The sequence below is a fragment of the Trachemys scripta genome, chromosome 1 (genome assembly GCF_013100865.1).
Source record: "Trachemys scripta elegans isolate TJP31775 chromosome 1, CAS_Tse_1.0, whole genome shotgun sequence".
Lineage (NCBI taxonomy): Eukaryota > Metazoa > Chordata > Testudines > Emydidae > Trachemys > Trachemys scripta.
This window is the reverse complement of record NC_048298.1, coordinates 298,968,208-298,984,346: the sequence shown is the minus strand read 5'-3', so window position 1 is coordinate 298,984,346 and position 16,139 is coordinate 298,968,208. Positions and strand designations below refer to the sequence as shown.

The following is a 16,139-nucleotide window of genomic DNA, read 5'->3' as shown; positions in this document are numbered from 1 at the left end:
GTGAGGATGGCAGCGAGTCGACCGCTGCCGTGCCGCCGTCGACTCCGCTCGTCGACTCCGCTTCCGCCTCTTGCCGCAGTGGATTTCCGGAGTCAACGGCAGAGCAATCAGGGATCGATTTTATCGCGTCTTCACTAGACGCGATAAGTCGATCCCCAATAGATCGATTGCTACCCATCAATCCGGCGGGTAGTGAAGACGTGCCCTAACTTAAAGGTTTATTAACTAGAAAAAAGAAATAATTCTTTTATTTCCAGGCTAAAGCAAGCAAACATAAACACAAACGAGTTACCATCTATGATTTTTAAAGATACTACATCTCTGTCAATTCAAGATGGCTTTCAGGGCAGACAACTCCTGGGTGTCTCTGCCTCTCAGTTTAGAGTCTCTGGCCCTGTCAGAGTTCAAACTGCAGAGAGATCTAACATCTTCCTGTATCTTTTTTTCATTTCCATCATTCAGCCTCCAAGTCCATAGACCAGCTTCCTTGCATGTGATATTTCTAAAATGCGATAGGGCCATTAATCAATCCTTTGTATTGCGATGTTTCCATCTGATTTTGATTGTTCTTCTGGATGGTGGCAGGAAACACTCTTCCCATCTGAGTTCAGAAGTTTAGAGCAAATATTTTCAGTTATAAAGCAAAACGTACATATTTCGTTATAGCATGGAATACAGACATTACAAAATAAGTTTAATACATTAAGAACAGGAGTACTTGTGGTACCTTAGAGACTAACAAATTTATTAGAGCATAAGCCCGATGCCCACTCTGTCCACATATCTATTCAAGTGACATCATCATAGCACCTAATCACATCAGCCATACCATCAGGGGCTCGTTCACCTGCATATCTACCAATGTGATATATGCCATCATGTGCCAGCAATGCCCCTCTGCCATGTACATTGGCCAAACCAGACAGTCTCTACGCAAAAGAATTAATGGACACAAATCTGACATCAGGAATCATAATATTCAAAAACCAGTGGGAGAACACTTTAACCTGTCTGGTCATTGAATGACAGACCTGCGGGTGGCTATCTTACAACAGAAAAACTTCAAAAACAGATTCCAACGAGAGACTGCTGAGCTGGAATTGATATGCAAACTAGATACGATCAATTTAGGATTGAATAAGGACTGGGAATGGCTGAGCCATTACAAACATTGAATCTATCTCCCCTTGTAAGTATTCTCACACTTCTTATCAAACTGTCTGTACTGAGCTATCTTGATTAGCACTTCAGAAGTTTTTGTTCACTTACTTAATTGGCCTCTCAGAGTTGGTAAGACAACTCCCACCTGTTCATGCTCTCTGTATGTATGTGTGTATATATATATCTCCTCAATATATGTTCCATTCTATATGCATCCGAAGAAGTGGGCTGTAGCCCACGAAAGCTTATGCTCTAATAAATTTGTTAGTCTCTAAGGTGCCACAAGTACTCCTGTTCTTTTTGTGGATACAGACTAACACTGCTGCTACTCTGAAACCTGTCTTTAATGCATTAGCAATTTACCAGCATTCTATGGAGTCTAAACACATTCTTATAAGACTAATACCTGTTTTGAGCAACACATAAGTGAACTGTTCTGGTCTCCAGCTATGAGTTTATCATTTCTTAACTAATGTCTGTAGCCTTGGTACCTGGCCTGCCAGTGTCACATACCATACCCCAGTCTGTGTGTCATCTGCAAATTTTGTAGGTGATGATTTTATGTTTCCTTCCACGTCACTGATAAAAATGTAAAATAGCATAGGGTCAAGAACTGATCCCTGTGGGACCCCACTAGAAACACATTCACTTGAGGATTCCCTGTTTACATTGCATTTTGAGACCTGTCCATTAAGTAGTTTTTAATCCATTTAATGTGTGCCATGTTCATTTTATGTCATTCTATTTTTTTTAATCATCGTATGGTACCAAGTTCCGTGCCTTACAGACGTCTAAGTATATTACATCTACACTATTACCTTTATCAACAAAACTTGTAATCTTGTAAAAAACCAAAACCTTAGTTTTACAGGGTCTGTTTTTTTCCATAAACCATGTTGATTAACATAAAGAATTAAAGGAGGACAAAATAGTTCATTATTTGAGTCATGTATCATGTGCTGTATTATTTGCCAAAGATCAATGTCAGGTTGACAGGCCTATAATTACACAGGATGTCCTGTTAATCCATTTTAAATATTAACACACAACATTAGTTTTCTCACTGTCCTTTGGAACGTCTCCAAAGTTCCAAGATTTACTGAAAAGCAACATTAGTGATCCAGTGAGCTCCTCGGCCAGCTCTTTTAAAACTCTTGCATGCAAGTTATATGGACCTGCTGTTTTAAAAAATCCTAACTGTAGTAACTCCTATTTAGCATTCTCCTAAGTTACTATTGGAATGAAAAGTGTTTCATTACATGATATTACTTATATAATCTGATTTTCCTAAGTAAAGAAAAGAAATATTTTTTCTTTTCTGCATTAATATTGACAATTCTACCATTTTTATCTAGTAAAGGATCAATTCCATTGTTAAGGGGTTTTTTTGTTTTTAATGTACTTAAAACTCCGCCTTCATTGTCTTTAACTCTGTTGGCCATAGAGTTCTCCACGTGTCCTTTTGCGTCCTTTATCAGTTTTCTACAATTCATAACTTCTGATTTATATTCATTACTATCAACTTACTCTTTCTTCCATTTGTTCTATATATTTATGAGATCAAGACATGGGGTGGAATCAAGTGATTCTTCCACTCTCCTACCAGGCCCTGGGGAATAATCCCCTGCTAACTACCCATGATTGCCTCAACAAATCTGATTTAAGCTCACACATTTTGCCTTCTGGGAGCAATGACAGTGGTAATGAGAGACCAATCATCCTTCTTTAAGCAAAATATTATTTATTAGAATAAAAGTCTTTAAGAAAAATATACTTTAAAAATAATAAACTAGCCTTTATGAATGCCTGCTTTTCCCTAAAACTTACCATTCCGAGTCTGGGAAGGTCCAGCTCCTTCAGACTCCTCCATCGAGCCTGACAGCATGTCTTTCTTTCAGAGCTCACTCACAACTGAGCTCCTCTTCTACTTCTGAGAAGCTCTTTTTAATTTTGTCCTTTTCATCTCTCGTTTCTAGCCTGGCAAAACAGCTGTTTCACTTCGGCCTGGAGCCTGGAAGTATGCCATTGTCTTATAATTGCCACCCCAAGTGTTTGGCAAGAGTTTGCTTATCTAGGGAGACATGTTGCCTTTCTGTTTGTTCTTCCTGCAACCCCTTCTTACGCTATAGCAATACATTCGTACAGGAAGGTCTTATAACCCAATATACAACAACTTCCCTTCACTGACTAGGTCCCATATAACATCCATAAAATTGTTACATCTCATTATTCTTAGAATATTGCTTAGCAGTTCCTGTAGTAATCATAACATTATTACGTATCAGCTCCTTTTCCCTCTACCCTACACAAAGAGGTCCTGACTTGTCTTGAATCAACACACTGATATAGATTCACATGCCATTAAAATATAAAAGTAAAGTAGTTCAGCCATCTAATTGCAAAAAATATTTTATCCCTCTTATATGGCAAAGATGACTTTCCTTTTTAATAGATATTTTCTGTCTCCAGTGATTCTACAGTGAGCTTATACCACATTCTACTATGTGAAATCCAAGGGAATAGTAGACTTTCTGCCACTTGTATTACTAAAAAAAGTGAATTCTTGTATATAGACTCAGCCTGATATTTTCATTCAGACACACTTTGGCTACTCTAATGAGCTTTCTACATCACATTTTTAATTGTTTTTTTTATTTAGATTGTAGCAGTTTGGATATAACATTAACATTTTTTAAAACAGACAAACCTCAAAGAAGAGCACTGAGATCACGCACACTCACCAGACAGCAGATTCATACTTTGCAAGATGGTGCAGAGCTTTATGAAGCAATTCAGAATGCATCTGATCCTGGTTGTATGGAGGTAATTATTAATTGTGAATACTACCCTCAAATACATGTGGAATCTCCATTGTTTTTATTCAATAGTAGTTTCTGCTGGATTCAAGGACATGATATGACCTTAAATTAGTATTGCCTGTTGCCTTCTTGTGAGATGTTCTGCAGTGTGCTGATCATTAAATAAGAATTCAGATTAAAATAATTTTAAAAGATTGCATGAAGGATTCAAATTTTGTTGCATTTTTTCGTTCACTAGTATTGGTCTGTTAGAACTGTCACAGTTACCTACAGCTCTGCTACATTTGTGGTCTCTTCAAGGGCATCTCTTTGGGTCTTAGAAAGGTGATGGCTAGTGGCCTAAGGACAAGAACCAATGTTCCTTTTCCTTCCAGACCAGAGTATTAGGGTTGCAGCCCCCGGCAATTCACTGTGCTTATCCCAGCAGGTCTGACTTTTAGTCCAGCACCTGCAGTTCTGCTCTCTGTGACAGCATTTACCAGTGACCAGCCAGCTTTTACAAAACCCAGTATATTTATTTTGGACAAAAGCATTATAGAGGAAACATGTAATAAAACAATAAATAGTCTATGTGCATGCTAAGTTTATCAGATGTCAACCATCTTCCATGTGGCGACCCAGTGTGTTTTCAAAGTCATTCCAACCCTTCCAGCAGGGTTTTGCCCTCTTGGTTACAGTCTCATGTAAGTTTGTGGATTAAGTGAGGGATCTCTGACTCAATTCAGACTGACACATTATTACAATTTGGGGGCTTGTTCCTGAGGGCTCATGAAACAGGTATAACTAGTCAGTGCCCTTTTCCCTAGGGGGAAAAGCTTTAAAGATTGGGTATCTACATAATTGGTACTGGGACTCAGCATTAATCAACCCCTATCCAGGTCCGGCGCAACCCATTAGGCGACCTAGGCGGTCGCTTAGGGCACTAACATCTTCGGCCGCCCCAGTTGTCGTCGGTATTTCAGGAGCGGGACCTTCCACCGCCTCTGTCGGAGGCGGTATTTTGGGAGTGGGACCTTCCGCTGCCTAGGGCGGCAAAAAAGCTGGCGGTGCTCTTGCCCCTATCCCTGTGATTCCATATTCCATAGGAAACACATACAGGGAACCAGAAACATAAAGATACACACAGAAAACGTATTAATACAAAGATCTATGAATGTTATGTGTCTGTAGCATTTGGCATATCTCAATGTAATAGTCTTTGAAGTTTTCCATGTTTCCAAGGTCTCACATCTGTCACATCTCATTTAAGGGATGAGTAACAATACAAGAGGGGATGGGGGAACTGAGTCACAATTCTGATTTATTTTTATGAAAGAAGTTTCCCAGTTCTCCATAAAAACAAACATATTAATAAAAATAAATATAAAAGATGTTTATTGAATTAAATAAATATTTTACTAGTGGATTTATAAGGTGTTAAAAGATGTACTCTAGAGTCGAGCTGAACAGAAATTTTTTGACTAAACAGTTTCATCAGAAAATGCCAGTTTGTCACACTCAAAATTTCTTGTGAAAATGAGTCAGGTTCAGCTAACTTTCACTCAGTCACAGGCACGTTTCCAGAGATACCCTGGCTGCTAGGGTTCTAATGGAACCCAACTAGGTCCACCATGCAGTCTGCTTATGGGCCAGGGACCTCAGGTTTTTAGGGTCCCTGGCTTCCAACATTTCTGCTTCAGAGCTAGGAGCCTGGTAGCCTTGGAGGTCCTGGGAGCACTGGCTCAAGCTGTGGCTCTGAGTTGAGGCTCTCAGCTCTGCACTCTGTTCATATTTTGGACTTACTATTTAGTGGCGGGAAGCAGTGAAACTGACATGAATCATGTCAAGTTCACTGGCAGCTGCTGGGGATTGGGGAGCATGTTTTGTTTCAAAAACACTGTATTTCAGTGTCTCCCAAACACATTTTTTTTGAATCTGCCAGTTTCATGAGAAAATTTGTAATATTTGGTTTCAGTTTGAATGAATCTGAAACCAAATTTCAAAATACTGAAATTCCCTGTGAGTGGAAAATTCCAAATTTTGATCAGCTCTTCTCTGGAGTTAAGTGTCCAACTGTGAATGGTGAAATTTTACAAATCTGTAAATATATGGCTCTACAAAATTATTTTCATAATGTTTTTTATTATTATTGTTATTATTTATTATTAGGGCTGTCGATTAATTGCAGTTAACTCACATGATTAACTCAAAAATAATCATGATTAAAAAAATTAATCATGATTAATTACACTGTTAAACAATAGAATACCAATTGACATTTATTAAACATTTTTGGATGTTTTTCTACATTTTCAAATGTATCGATTCAATTGCAACACAAAATGCAAAGTGTACAGTGCTCACTTTATATTATTTTTTATTACAAATATTTGCACTGTAAACATGATAAACAAAAGAAATAGTATTTTTCAATTCACGTCATACAAGTATCTTTATCATGAAAGTGCAACTTACAATTGTAGGGTTTTTTGTTACATAACTGCACTCAAAAACAAAACAATGTAAAACTTTAGAGCCTACAACTCCACTCAGTCCTACTTCTCGTTCAGCCAACCATTAAGAGAAACAAGTTTGTTTACATTTACGGGATATAATGCTGCCCACTTTTTAATTACAGTGTCACCTGAAAGTGAGAATAGGCATTCGCATGGCACTGTTGTAGCTGGCGTCGCAAACTATTTACTTGCCAGATGCACTAAAGATTCATATTCCTCTTCATGCTTCAGCCATCGTTCCAGAGGACATGCTTCCATGCTGATGAGGCTCATTAAAAAAATAACGTGTTAATTAAATTTGTGACTGAACTCCTTGGGGGAGAATTGTATGTCTCCTTCTCTGTTTTACCCTCATTCTGCCATATATTTCATGTTATAGCAGTCTCAGATGATGACCCAGCACATGTTGTTCGTTTTATGAACACTTTCATTACAAATATGACAAAATGCAAAGAAGACACCAATGTGAAATTTTAAAGATAGCTACAGCACTTGATGCAAGATTTAAGAATCTGAAGTGCTTTCCAAAATCTGAGAGGGATGAGATGTGGAGCATGCTTTCAGAAGTCTTAAAAGAGCAACACTCCGATGCGGAAACTACGGAACCCAAACCACCAAAAAAGAAAATCAACCTTCTGCTGGTGGCATCTGACTCAGATGATGAAAATGAACATGCATCAGCCCTCACTGCTTTGGATCATTATCGAGCAGAACCCGTCATGAGCCTGGATGCATGTCCTCTGAAATGGTGGTTGAAGCATCAAGGGACATATGAATCTTTAGAGCATCTGGCATGTAAATATCTTGCGACAACGGCTACAACAGTGCCATGCAAATGCCTGTTCTCACTTTCAGGTGACATTGTAAACAAGAAGCAGGCAGCATTATCTTCTGCAAATGTAAACAAACTTGTTTGAGCAATTGGCTGAACCAGAAGTAGGATTGATTGGATTTGTAGGCTCTAAAGTTTTCCATTGTTTTATTTTTGAATGCAGGTTTTTTTGTACATAATTCTACATTTGTAAGTTCAACTTTCATGATAAAGAGATTACACTGCACTACTTGTATTAGGTGAATTGAAAAATACTATTTCTTTTGTTTTTTACAGTGCAAATATTTGTATTAAAAATAAATATAAAGTGAGCACTGTATACTTTGTATGCTGTGTTGTACTGAAATAATTATATTTGAAAATGTAGAAAGCATCCAAAAATATTTAAATAAATGGTATTCTATTATTAACAGCGCAATTAATCGTGATTAATTTTTATAATCACCCGATTAATCACAATTGATTTTTTTTAACCGCTTGACAACCCTAATTATTAGTAGTATCTAAATAATTTTTCTACTAGAGTAAATATTTACCAAATATTTGCGGCGCAATGACAATTGGTGCTTCTCGCCATGCTTGTGTTTCCCTCCCCCGTGGAATTATAACAAGACCTCTACAAGAATCTGGTACATACAAAAATCACTAAAGTAACTGAGTAGCAGTTTGAGAGAGATTCACCAAACAATTCTATACTTTCAGTACAACCAACTCAGCAATCAATGTAATTAAAGTTAATGTTTGTAGTTTTATGCCCTTGTCCTATTTTGTTTGTGCAAAAGAAATTGATCCAGGTTTGCTTTCTACTAAAGTTAAAAAAAAAAAAAAAAAAAAAAAAAAAAATGATGTGACCCTCAAAACTCATGTACTTTTCACCTAAGTGATTGCTATCCTTGCTCCCAATCTTCCTCCTTTTCCAGCTCCAGCCTGTGTTTGCCATTTCTCCCAATCTTCATGCAAGCACAGACACTTAGCAACATGCCAAGTAGTGAGTAGTCCCATTGTGTCTATTATAAAGCAGAGCACATGCCTAAGCATTTGTAGGATCAGGGCTTTTGACTGTAATAAGACCATAGAGTCTGTGACTTTGACTTTGTCAATGTTTTGTAAAATGTATGTATTTATGGTGCTGTAAAATGCTTATTATTTGCATTACAGTAATACCTAGAGGGCCTAACCAAGATCGGGGCCCCTTTGTATTATAATATATAATAATAGTTCTGAAATCCTGTTATATTAATGAAATGAAAATTAATCTTGTATATTTAGAGAAGACTTTCTCAAAATCTATAACAGACTTTTTTACTGATAGACACATGAAGCTGAGTGGTTTGCCCTTTGTGGTTACAGGGATGTCTTAGTGAAGAGCAGTTAAAAGCCTTGACTACTCACAGGCAGATGTTGAATGATAAGAAGCAAGCTCAGATACAAGCAGAATTCAAGAAGGCTATAGAGTCTGCTGAACGGGAGGAACATGGTTGCTCCAAAAGGGATGTGTCTACTGTATGGAAGTTACGTGTTGTGGATTACAGAAAACAAGAAAAAGATAAAGGTTAGTACTGAAAAATGTAAATTTCAATTTTCACCATAATAGGCCAATTTAAGCACTTGGGATGGGGTGGAGATTAAAGATTAATAATCAAGGCATGGTCCAACACACAAACACATACGTTGCCTCAGTTTTTAATAAGGGTAATGAAGAGTTTAGGTAGTGGCAGGGTGGCTAATGGGAGTGAGGATATGGAAATAGAAATTACCACATCAGAAATGGAAGTCAAATTTAGCAGCTTAATGGGACTAAATGAGGGGGCCCAGATAATCTCCATCTAAGAATATTAAAGGAACTGGCACGTAGTCAGGCTTGATCAAGCTCTGGCTGGGATGATTTAGTTGGGGATAGCTCCTGCTTTGAGCAGGCGTTTGGACTAGATCAGTTCTTCTCAAAGCTGGTCCACTGCTTGTTCAGGGAAAGCCCCTGACAGTCCAGGCCGGTTTGTTTATCTGCTATGTCCACAGGTTTGGCCAATCGCGGCTCCCACTAGCCGCGGTTCGCCACCCCAGGCCAATGGGGGCTGCGGGAAGGGCGGCCAACACATCCCTCGGCCCGCTCCGCTTCCCACAGCCCCCATTGGCCTGAGATGGCGAACCGCGGCCAGTGGGAGCCGTGATCAGCCAAACCAGCCTGGACCGCCAGGGGCTTTCTCTGAACAAGCTGCGGACCGGCTTTGAGAAGCACTGGACTAGATGACCTCCTGAGGTCCTTTCCAGCCCTGATATTCTTTGATTCTATGAAATTGCAATCCCAATAATAAGGATTTTTATGAATCTGCAAACTCAGAGGTTGTACCCAATGACTGGAGAATTGCTAACGTAGTACCTATTTTTAAAATAGCAACAACAAAAAAAGTGATCCAAGAAACTACAGTCCTGTTTGACCTCAATTGTATGCAAGGTCTTGGAACAAATTTTGAAAGAGAAAGTAGTTAAGGCCATAGAAGTAAGCAGTAATTGGGATAAAATATAGCATAGTTTTACAGAAGTTAGATTGTGCCAGACCAACCTGAATCCCCTTCTTTAAGAAAATAACTGATTTTTTAGACAAAGGAAATGCAGCAGATCTAATCTACCTAGATTTCAGTAAGGCATTTGGTATAGTTTCACATGGGAAATTATTAGTTTAATTGGAGAAGATGGAGATTAATTTGAGAATAGAAGGGTGGATAAGAAACTGTTTAAAGGGGAGATTGCAACAAGTCCTCCTGAAAGGTGAACTGTCAGTCTGGAGGGAGGTTACTAGCAGAGTTTCTCAGGGATCGGTCTTGGGACCAGTCTTATTTAACATTTTTATTGACGACCTTGGCGACTGTTAGCAGGAAATATCTCCAACAGGCAATGAAACTAGATGGGGAGAACTGAGTTATTACAGAGAATTCTTTCCTGGGTGTCTTGCTGGTGGATCTTGCCCACATCCTCAGGTTCCAACTGATCACCATATTTGGGGCTGGGAAGGATTTTTTCCCTGGATCAGATAAGCAGAGAGACTGGGGGTTCTCTGCCTTCCTCGGCAGCATGGGATATGGGTCACTTGCAGATTTAAACTAGTGTAAAATGGCGGATTCTCTGTAACTTGATGTCTTTAAATCATGATTTGAGGACTTCAGTAACTCAGCCAGAGGCTCAGGGTCACAGGAGTGGGTGGGCAAGGTTCTGTGACCAGCAATGTTGGAGGTCAGATTAGATTATCATGATGGCCCCCTCTGACCTTAAAATCTATGAGTCTATAAATTCAACTGAGTTACACCAAGGATGTCTTAAGTTGAATTTTTTTGAGGTCTCCATGTTACTGCATACTAATATGTTTTCTAATCTTACATTTTAGCCATTATATTGAGTATATGGCGTCCATTACTGGATGTATGTTCCCTGTTAAAAGAAGGTGGTCGGTACAGAATATACCAGCTAGTAGCTTCGCAATCCAAAGGCAAATCAGACACTGTTAACGTACAGTTGACAGCCACAAACAAAACTCAGTACCTCCAACTACAGGTAAAAACTTTTAACTGTAAATATGTGTATAACAGCATAAACAATTTATATAAGCTTGATGGCATAAATATTTAAAGTTCTATTTCTTCAGGCTTCGCAAGAGGTGCTGTTACAGATTTATATTCCAAGGAAGGCTCTGCAGTTCAGCATGTTGTTGGATCCATCTTTTCGACCAGCCTGTGCTGAAGTGGATTTAGTGGGATTTATAGTTTCTGTTAGCAAGAGAACAGGTATATTGTGCATCGTGTCCAAGTTTTTTCATGTTTAAACAGATCATATTAAAAATCTAACAACTTTCCAAGCTGATCTTGGTGTTATACCTGCAGGTTTATAACTGTCTAATGTTTAGGTTAGACAGACCAAACCATAGAATCATAGAAATGTAGGGCTGGAAGGGACCTTGAGAGGTCATCAAGTCCAGCCACCTCTGCTGAGGGAGGACCAAGTAAACTTAGACCATTCCTGACTAGTGTTTGTCCAACATGTTCTTAAAGGCCTCTAACTGTGAGGATTCCATAAAATCCCTTGGAAGCCTATTCCCTTACCCTTATAGGCTATGCCAGGGGTCGGCAACCTTTGGCACCCAGCTTGCCAGGGCAAGCCCCCTGGTGGGCCGGGCCGGTTTGTTTATCTGCCACATCCACAGGTTTGGCCAATCGTGGCTCCCACTGGCTGTGGTTTGCTGTCCCAGGCCAATGGGGGCTGCAGGAAGCGGCGCGGATCAAGGGATTTGCTGGCCGCCACTTCCCGCCGCCCCCATTGGCCTGGAGTGGCAAACCGCAGCCAGTGGGAGCTGCGATCGGCCAAACCTGTGGACGCGGCAGGTAACCAAACTGGTCCGGCCTGCCAGGGGGCTTATCCTAGCGAGCCGCGTGCCAAGGTTCCAACCCCTGGGCTATGCCTACTCTAAGAAGTAAGAGTGTGATTCCCCTGCCCATGTACACATAGTGATGCTAGCTCCCATCAAGCTAGCATGAATATAAATAGCACTGTAGCCATGCTAGCACAGGAAACAATAGCAGAGCTTAGCTGTACCATGTATAAACCCCTCTGAAACTACTGGGTATGTGCTGAGTTACATAGCCACCAGTTTCAGGTGGGTTTGTACTCAGCATGGCTTACTCATGTCTCTGCTGCCACTACTAGCGCTACTGAAACTACACTATTATTTATACTCACACTACCTTGATGAGTGCTAGCATGATTATCTGTATGCGAACAGGGGATTCACACCCCTACCTTGTCGTGCAGATATAGTCATAACTAGAAAGTTTTTATTTATATCTAACTTACCTCTCCCTTACTGCAGATTTAAGCCCATTACTTCTTGTCCTACCTTCAGTGGACATGCAAGACAATTGGTCACGTCCTCTTTGTAACAGCCCTTAATGTATTTGAAGACTGTTGTCAGGTTCCCCCCTTACCCTCTCCCCAGTCTTCTTTTCTCAAGATTAAACAGGCCCAGATTAACCTTTCCTCATAGGTCAGGTTTTCTAAATCTTCTATTGTTTTTGTTGCTCTACTCTGGACTCTCTAATTTGCCCACATCTTTCCTAAAGCGTGGCACCCAAAACGGGACGCAGTTACTCCAGTTGAGGTCTTACCAATGCTGAGTAAAGTAGGACAGTTATCTCTTGTCTCTTACATACGGCTCTCCTGTTAATACACCATGGAATTATATTAGCCTTTTTTGCAACTGCATCACATTGTTGTCTCGTATTCCATTTGTGATCCACTATAACCCCCACATCCTTTTCAGCCTTATGCCACCTAGCCATTTATTTCCCATTGTGTATTTGTGCATTTGAGTTTTCCTTCTTGAATGAAGTACTCGTCTTTACTGTCTTTCATTTTGTTGATTTGAGACCAGTTCTCTAATTTTTCAAGGTGGTTTTGAATTCCAATCCTGTTCTCCAAAGTGCTTGCAACCTCTCTCAGCTTGATATCATCTGCAAATTTTATAAGCATACTCTCCACTCCATTATCCAAGTCATTAATTAAAATATTGAATAGTAAGTACTGACCCCTCTATGACCCCCACTAGATAAGTCCTCCCAGTTTGGCAGTGAACCATTGATAACTTTTTTGAGTATGGTCTTTAAACCAGTTGTGCAACCGCCTTACAGTAATTTCATCTAGACCACAGTTCCCTAGTTTGCTTTTGAGAATGTCAGGTGGGACTGTCAAAAGCCTTACTAAGATCAAGATATATCAGGTCTACGGCTTCCTCCCTATCCACTAGGCCAGTAACCCTGTCAAAGAAAGAAATTAAGTTGGTTTGGTATGATTTGTCCTTATAACCCTGTTATCCTCTAAGTCCTTACAAACTGATTGTGTAATAATTTGTTCCAGAATCTTTTCCAGTATCCAAGTTAGGCTGACTGGTCTATAATTCTCCAGATCCTCTTTTTTCCCCTTTTTTAAAGATGGGTATTATGTTTGCCCTTCTCCGTTCCTCTGGGACTTCACCCATCCTCCATGAATTCTCAAAGATAATTGCTAATGATTGCTTCAGCTAGATCCTTAAGTACCCTAGGATGAATTTCATCAGGCACTGGCAACTTGAACACATGTAACTTATCTAAATATTCTTCTTCGAGTACTTGCTCATGTCGATTCCATTCTAGGTGTGTGTGCGCCCACATGCATGGTCGTCAGAGTATTTTGCCTTAGCAGTATCATTAGGGTCAGTTGTGGCGCCCCCTTGAGTGTTGTGCTCATGCGTTGGTATATCAGGCATTGCCGGCCCTACACCCTCTCAGTTCCTTCTTACCACCTGTGGTGGTTAGTCGGAGTGCCTTTCCTTGCATAGTAAGGGCTATTGGTTTCATCTCTTCTGAGTTCAAGCCTTACGGACTTGTAAATAGTTGTTTGTAGTAGTTAATGTTAAGTGTAGTTAGAAGTTAGAGTCCCAGCAGGGACTTCACACCAGAAAGGGCATGCCCTGTCTCTGAGGTTTAAGCTCTGCGTGGACTGTAACAAGCCTATGCCTGTAAGTGACCCCCACAGCAGCTGCCTCAAGTGCTTGGGGGAATCGCATGTGAAGGACAAGTGTCATATTTCTAAACATTTTCGACCCAGGACTCAGAGAGTGGGATATTCATTTGAGGGCTCTCTTCATGGAGGCTGCCCTCCATCCGGCTTCCAAGCCGTCCTGCCAAGACTCAACTCTTGGTGCCTCGGGGTGCAGCACACCCCTGGCACCACTCCCCATCGCCTGTGCCGAGAAAGAAAACTAAGAAACATGGTTCTCCAGCACTCGGCAAGAAAGGCCATGGGGCATCGGGCAAAGGACCCAGTTCAGGCCGTCCAGGAACTCCGGAGCCATGTGGACGTGCCTCCCCAGTCAGAGCCCTGAGCCCCTTAAAGGATCCACCACCATCTCCCAGGAGCAGTAGGGGACCCAAACTTGTGGTGACAGCAACTCATTCCTAAGCTCCCCTGGCACCAAGAAAGCAGAGGCCTCGGCCCGCGCTGCAGGCACCACAGGAAGTGGCAAAGGCTCTTTTCAAGGGTAAGCCAGCCGCTAAGACCCCACCAGGGGTCAGTGGAGCACTGCTGATTCCCCAAGCCAAGGCAGCGCTCTCCGTCTCCGCGCCACAGATTTCTGGCATCGCAGCCCAGATCCTCTGGGGCTCACCCTTGGTCACCGGCACAGTGTTCGTGGTCCCCGCCATCTCGACGTGGATCATCTAGGGGGAGGCACCAGTCTCTGTACTACCAGCACCATTCATCTTCTCTGTGCAGATCTCCGTTGTTTACCCCATGGGAGTCCTCCCAGTCTCAATACCAATTCCCCCCCATCCCCACCGCACCAGTCCCCCCGACACCGGCACTGATCCTCCCACTCCAAGCACCGGTCTCGGGTGGCGACAGTCAGCAGGCAGACACAGGCGTTGCGGCCCCACCATGGTCACTGGGAGGGGATTCCCCTGGCATGGAAGAGCAGTTTAGTCCCTCACTGAGACTCCACCGGCGCAATTGGGCACCTGAGGCCGCATCTACGTCTACGGCGCCGCCTTGACAGCATGGTCAGTGGCCTCCCAGTGGCCTTATTGGAGTGCGTGGGCCATGCTGGTGATAACAATGGCCCCTTCGCACCGCTCATCTGCCACCACCTCAGAGCAACAGTTGACTGTACCAGCGGCACTGGGGTTGGTGCATGAAACACGCTTGGAGGTTGGGGTAGAGGAGACAGTGCCCACCCCAAGCCCCCTACCCTCACGGGGGATGATGCCTGGGGGCTTCCCCCAGCAGTACAGTCGTCCGAGATTTACAGCCTGCTGACATGACTGCTTTTAGCAATAAGTAATAGTGGTTTCAGGCACTTTACTGGTTTGCCAAAATCTCCCCGTACACCCTATGGATACTGCTAAGGGAAAAACTTCTGGCACCGGTGCACGTGGCGAGCACACACACCTAATATGAAATGGACATGAGCAATATATCTCGAAGAACACCAGTTACAGAAAAGGTAGCTGTCTTTTCTCCTTCCCTGTTAAGTAGAGGACCTACCCTTTCTTTCATCTTGCTTCCTAATGTATTTATAGAATGTCTTCTTACTGCCTTTTATGTCCTTTGTTTGGTTTCACTCATTTTGTGCCTTAGCCTGTCTGATTTTGTCCCTATATGCGTGTGCTATCCTTTTATTATATCTCCTTAGCAAATCTTGCACGTTTCCATTGTTGGTAGGATTCCTTTTTGATTTTTCAGGTCATTTAAGAGCTCCTGATGGAGTGCTATTGGCTTCTTACTGTTTTTTCTCTTTCCTTTGAATTGGATTAGTTTACATTGTGTCAGCTCTCCTGGACTCCTTTATCCTTCAGATTTTTTTCCCCATGGGACATTATCTACTAGTTTTCTGAGTTTGTTAGTCTCTTTTATTGAAGTCCATTGTCCTTATTGTGCTGCCCTAATTCCTTCCTTTCCTTAGACACATGATCACTTTCATCCAAATTACCTTCCACCTTCAGATTTGCCACCAATTCCTCTCTGTTGGTCAGAATCAAGTCTAAAATGGCTGTCCCTCTGGTTGCTGCCTCAACTTTCTGAAAGAAAAAGTTATTCCAAATACATTCCAGTAACTTACTGGAAATTTTGTGGTTTGCCATATTACATTTTCCAACAGCTGCCTGGGAGTTAGTCCCCCATTACTACCAGGTCTTGTGTTTTGGATATTTATGTTGTTTGCTCTAGAAATGGCTCATACACCTCCTCCTCCTCCTCCTCCTGATTTGGTGTTCTATAGTAGACCCCACTATGATAAATCTGCTGATATGGACCTTT

The 16,139-nt window shown here is 41.5% G+C and overlaps 1 protein-coding gene and 1 long non-coding RNA gene across 4 annotated transcripts in view; one reads left to right on the top strand and one right to left on the bottom strand.

The window, feature by feature from the left end:
* The window catches only part of BRCA2 (BRCA2 DNA repair associated), a 78,305-nt gene that overhangs the window by 56,911 nt on the left and 5,255 nt on the right, over positions 1–16,139 (top strand). For 2 of the 3 annotated variants that reach the window (XM_034758653.1, XM_034758652.1), the window contains exons 20-23: positions 3,863–3,984; positions 8,658–8,859; positions 10,687–10,853; positions 10,945–11,083. In XM_034758653.1, the coding sequence (XP_034614544.1) occupies positions 3,863–3,984; positions 8,658–8,859; positions 10,687–10,853; positions 10,945–11,083 (630 nt within the window). Of the gene's footprint in view, positions 1–3,862; positions 3,985–8,657; positions 8,860–10,686; positions 10,854–10,944; positions 11,084–16,139 lie in introns of those variants that run through there. The other variant, XM_034758654.1, reaches the window with a different exon arrangement.
* Positions 487–16,139, bottom strand: part of LOC117871057 — a 29,287-nt gene continuing 13,634 nt past the window's right edge. The window contains exon 3 of the long non-coding RNA XR_004644138.1: positions 487–601. This is a non-coding gene — a long non-coding RNA (uncharacterized LOC117871057). The remainder of the gene's footprint in view (positions 602–16,139) is intronic.